The following is a 5,232-nucleotide window of genomic DNA, read 5'->3' on the forward strand; positions in this document are numbered from 1 at the left end:
GGCACGAGGGTGAGCATTAAGTGCAGTATCGAAGATTTCGCCGAGGCGGCCATAAACCTTTGTTCTCTACCGCTTCATCTCCGCTTCTTTATATCACACTGCCCCAGCGCGAACAATTGGCCCTGTCGTGGGCTTGATCATCGGGAGCAAGTTCGCTCACGCACTAGTACGTACCTACATCATTGGAAGTCCCGTTCTTTTACTTTTACCTTGACTGGGCCAGACGATCTGCTACGAAGACACTTGTAAAGCCTATTGTAATCACTGTGACCGCCTACCAAAGTGTCCCGACGGGGAGGAGGTACCCAGTATGGTGGAATATATCGCGTGCAAGCACAATACAAAGCGGCCTGCCGCGCGGCGACCGTTGCGTTGAAGTGATAAATGCATACCCGTAACTAGGCACGGTTACGTTTAACACAGCCCTTTTCTCATTCGCTGCACGCAGAGCTCTCGGTCAGGTGTCAATAGTGGCTAATATTGCAGTATGCACGAAAAAGCGAAGAAATAAAGTACGGCTCCCGTTAATCAGTTTACCCGCAGCACACTGAAGAGTTCATGCTCCCCGATCGCCAGCGCAGCGACATGTGAACATCCCAGGCAACAAGTTATGGCTAGCAACGGAATCCAGCCCTCCTCATTTAGGCCCCTCCATAGCATGCGGCTACTGCTGTCTGCAAAGCTGATGTTAACATAAATACCTGTGAAAGCGCCCCGTACATGTCGAACAATCAGCAAACCAAAGTCATCTACCCGATCCTGTCTGTTCTTTTTAACTACCTAGAAGTATATTTGTATGGCGCTCAGCTTTTTCTTATAAGTGACTCGTTGCTGACTTGTCTAGAAATGTGCTGGTACGACATTGCCCCCGTCAAAATGCTCTGCGGTCACTCGGGACCGGACGGGCCCAATCGACCCAGGTCGTGCGGGCAGAATCCGTGTGTTACTGGTGGGGTTTATCTGACCAATTATCTGGCAAGTACCAGGAAGAGGGACCCCTGCGACGATTGTGTTGCCGCTAATACCTGGACCAACGTGTCTGGCAAATGGAAGAAGGCTTGAGGGGGACTGTGGAGCACTGCTAAGAAGTTTCGATTTAAATACATTGAGATCCCTCCCCCTTCAGTCGGGACGAGTACTGTGCACAATGGCTGGTCTAAATTGGACATTTGACCAGCTTGCTAGCTATTTAGACGATTCTTCGTCTCTGCGATCTGATTACAACCCTATTATTGAACGACTTCTCACTACTTGTTCCAATTCGTCTGTTTTCGGCATTGGCGGCCACTCCGTAGTGCTTCGCATCTCCTCTGGGATAGTGGCGAAGGTGTGTCTAAAGCCAGGAGACGAGCGCCTACGTCACGAGCAGAAAATATTCGAGTCACTTGCCGAAACCAAATGCCCAAACGTTATCCGATGTTACCTCCAAACACCTGACGTCAGTTTTCTTGAACTCTTAGAAAATGGCACTCTTCACGACCGAATGAGCATTAGCAAACCTCGACCGATTCTGCCTTGGATGCTACAATTATCACGCGCGGCCGCGTGCCTAGAAACGCTAGGCTACTCCCATGGGGATATCAACCCACAGAACATTTTGATCGGCGAGGATGACCAGCTTAAGCTTATTGATTTTGACCATTCGACTAAAGTCGGCGATGAGCTTGATGTTGGCTACGAGCCCTACGTTCGACAACACAGGAAGCTAATAGGTGGTGTTTACGGGGTTGCTGGTCCAGTTACAGAACAGTTCGCCTTAGGGTCAGTCTTCTGGTACATGACACGTGGCTCTGAGCTGTACTCTGAACTTGAAGGACCCGATCAAGTCGACCGCTTGCTTGATGGGATTTTCCCCGCAACCGACCCGCAAGACCCAATTGATCGCATTATCAGCAATTGTTGGAACGGATACTATCTCAGCATAGCCGATCTCGTCGACAACATCCAGGGCATATCAGGATTGAATATGCAGACTCAAATGACCGAAAATTTGAGTCTGACGCTGGAGCGAAGGCTGTTATGTGAACAGTACTGTAAAATGGCCAACCTAGCTCCTCCGGGAAGCAATCCAAGCAGCGAGAAGCTTGGTTTTGAGGTCAAATACGGAGATGATTCGTTGGCAACAACACAGAACACCACCAGCCTATCCACAAGAAATTTCTTTAGTTTACTCACGTCAATCATCCCGCTCAAGTGGAGGCAGAAGAGCCCGCTATAACGCTTCCCAATATCTTTTAGTACTATCTCATCGGTCTGCTGAGGAATGTTTTTTGTAATTGTCTCTATGCGATTGGCTTCAAGTGAATGCGATATATTGCTCATACTGAAGAAACAAGCAGCCGAATACAAAATAGTTTAGTAAAGAACAGCGCCTCTGCGCCCGCTTGTTACTTTTCTTCATTCGCAAAGTAACACGGGGGTGGACTTGTGCGCGCGTAGTTAGAAACCGCTGTTGATACAGGCGTTCTCTTTCTGGCCCAGCTGGTCCCCGTCGCCGTCCCTCATTCGTACACCTGACCCAGGAATCTACTAGCGACTCGCTCTTGGAAAAGTAACAAAGGCGACGGGGCTTGATGGAGAGTTCGTGGTTCGCGATCGAGCATGCAAAATAGCGCAAAGCGCTCCCCTGACTCGGCCACTGGCTGCTGGTTTGGCCGGCAGGTGCTATCCGCCGGCCGCTCTTCGCGTGCTCCAGCAAACCAGACGAGAAGCTCAGCATCGGCAGACTAGGTACTGGTAAGGAAGCAGTTGATTTTAGCTACAGGACAGTGCAGTGCTGTTCTAGCAATTCTTTTACATAGATGGTTCGGTATAACAGTAACTGTATCAAAACGCGTTGTGTTGTTAAAAGCTGGCTATGTGCTAGAGCCTAAAGTGGGTCAAGTGACACAGGTGCTGCCCTCGCTCTGCCAAAGCGATGCGTGTGTTTTTGAGGATGTCTGCTGACCTTATGCATGTCTTCGTTGACCGTTTTTGACTGGCTGACAACGAGGCGAGGCTTGTACTTGCCACGTATGCTGCATGCTTGCTTTTTCCACCTGTCCCCCGCCCTTTCAAAATGGAGGAGAAGTGCGAGGCCTCGTTCCCATCGCTCTTTCATACCCATCCACTCGGTTGTCAAGATGAAGAAGAAGAAGTCTAAGAAGATACCAGACTCGACAGATTCGGCAGTGCCCGCTGTTAACAAAACTGCCGACTCTCGCCCGGAAACATCGTGAGTGTACTTCCATGGCCTTTGCGATGATTCTCTAACGTTGTTGCAGAGTTTTCACCGCGCCCATCAAAACCTTTCAAACAAATGATGGCTCTCGATTTAACATTCTATTGCCGCTACTTAAAGAATGTCCAAAATTGGCTGACAAAGTTTCTGATCAATGGGGTATTGAACCTAAACTTGACATTACCCCCCAGGTTGGCCATATATTGGTGAATTATCTGTTCACCAAAAGATATGAGCACATCAGACCGGAAGGCTCGTCGGATGAAGAGCGTTTCCTTGCAGAATTGGCCACGGATATCCGTGTCTATGCTTTTGCTCAACAAATGGATTTCGTATCGCTTCAGAATCTCGCGATTTGCGAGATTCAGCGAATTGGGAGATTGCTTCCATTCGTTACCATCGTCGATCAGGTGAGGATCGCATATCCGCAGATTCCTTCCGACGATCTCTGGTTCATCGGATACTTGAAATCTGGGATCAAGTCATTGGCAGAGAGTGAATCGGCCCTGCCCAAACAGGGCACACTCAGCGTTAGTGACGTACTGTTGCAAGGTTTCATCGAGTCATATACCAGTGGTATAAGTTCCGGCAAAAGGTCACCGAAAGCTACTCCCTGTACTTCGCAAGACGGGTTCACGCTCGTGATGTCGCAAATTACCGAGTCAGAACCGGAAGCAAATGCCGAAGGCTCGCTGATGAATCATCGGCTTGGAGCTGAATCTGAAGCCGAGCCACCAGTCCACAGGGATCGCCACGAGAGCGATGAGGGGCTTCGAGGCAGTCTTTTGGAGGAAAAACGAAGCGAAGTGGAAACCTGTCCGTTGGTGGATGAGCTCAAGATCGAGCCTGAGATTGAAGCTGAGAAACCAATCGCTGATGAGACCGCTCACAATGACAATGACATCTGGGGCAGCTGTAGCAGGAGGGAACCAGCGAAGACGAGCCCGGGCCGGCATCTGACTCAGCCGCTACCCGATTTCGAGCCTAGGAAGCCTGTCGTTGAAAGCATATTTACTTTTGGTGAAACAGGCTGGGGTGGGCAGCCAACGTGCCCACTGCGCTCAGAGCATGTCTTTGGCGATGGATTGACCGGCTGCACCAACTGCCAGAACTTTGTTCATCGAATCTCAAAGAAGTTCGCCACGGCTCAAATTTAGCTTATACCAGTATTACAATACATTTGCGTGTCGTAGCTCATCTCCATCATCGTGCAGATCCACATGCACGCCCTCTCGTCCTCTTTCTTGGTGTCGGTTTCGCAGTCCTCCCTGACGAGCTACAGCTCGCTCTCAGGGACCGCGTTCTCGAGCTCACTCCCCGTCTCGGTGTCATTCGGAGACTCCTTGGTGCCGCGACCTTCTTGATCCAATGGGCGGTCAAGATCGCGGATCTGGCCCGGGTAGTTGGACACGATGACGGTGATGGCTTGTCCTTTCCCAGTCTTGGCGCCTATGAGGCGTCGTCGCATAACCTCTGCGCGTCAATTCGCGGTGATGGGTATCCTAGACATTCCGCAGCGGCGCACCTTTTTTGGGCTTGGTTACATTTTGATCGATAATTGCGCGTGTACTTTCCGCTCGCGATGAACTCAATGTATGTAAGGGTGGTGTAGCCATGCACAAGCGGCGAGGGAGCCGGGAAATCCATTTCTTTTTTTTAATATATGGTCTCCTAGCCGCAGGTGAGTAGTCGCCGGCAAGTGTCGCGATGGAAAGTCCGAGCCTTAGCAAGGTGCAGCGTCTAGGATACTGTACTCCATTGCTGCGTCCCACTACTTGGGAAGCCCGAGTGATTACTCTCCCGGCCGTGGCCTTTGAGGTTCCAGGGCGGCGATGTGTGCTTACAGCGTGGAGATGTATACTTCCAGAGCGGAGCCGTGTACTTCTGCTCCAGATACGGCACACCACTCGCACAAAAACAGAACCTCCGTGTGAGGCGCAAATTTTGTATCCGTGCGAGACACCTTTCTGCTACCCTGTGATTGAATCCTTGTCGAGAACAGGGGATTTGTA

General features: G+C 50.5%; 3 protein-coding genes across 3 annotated transcripts; 2 read left to right on the forward strand and 1 right to left on the reverse strand.

Moving 5' to 3' along the window:
- Positions 1–1,147: 1,147 nt before the first annotated feature.
- BBA_09960 (Rho-associated protein kinase, putative) lies at positions 1,148–2,218 on the forward strand (the record flags this gene model as incomplete). The annotated part of the gene is made up of 1 exon (XM_008605057.1): positions 1,148–2,218. One exon carries the CDS (start codon positions 1,148–1,150, stop codon positions 2,216–2,218), a length of 1,071 nt encoding a protein of 356 aa, XP_008603279.1.
- Positions 2,219–3,122: 904 nt separating this feature from the next.
- BBA_09961 (uncharacterized protein) lies at positions 3,123–4,377 on the forward strand (the record flags this gene model as incomplete). Its single annotated transcript, XM_008605058.1, has 2 exons — positions 3,123–3,214; positions 3,264–4,377. 2 exons carry the CDS (start codon positions 3,123–3,125, stop codon positions 4,375–4,377), a joined length of 1,206 nt encoding a protein of 401 aa, XP_008603280.1.
- A 119-nt stretch (positions 4,378–4,496) lies between these two features.
- On the reverse strand, positions 4,497–4,867 carry BBA_09962 (uncharacterized protein; the record flags this gene model as incomplete). The annotated part of the gene is made up of 2 exons (XM_008605059.1): positions 4,497–4,669; positions 4,765–4,867. The coding sequence occupies 2 exons, from the start codon at positions 4,865–4,867 to the stop codon at positions 4,497–4,499; spliced, it is 276 nt and encodes a 91-aa protein (XP_008603281.1).
- Between the last annotated feature and the right edge of the window lie 365 nt (positions 4,868–5,232).

This window comes from Beauveria bassiana (assembly GCF_000280675.1).
Source record: "Beauveria bassiana ARSEF 2860 unplaced genomic scaffold BBA_S00077, whole genome shotgun sequence".
Taxonomy (NCBI): Eukaryota; Fungi; Ascomycota; class Sordariomycetes; order Hypocreales; family Cordycipitaceae; genus Beauveria; species Beauveria bassiana.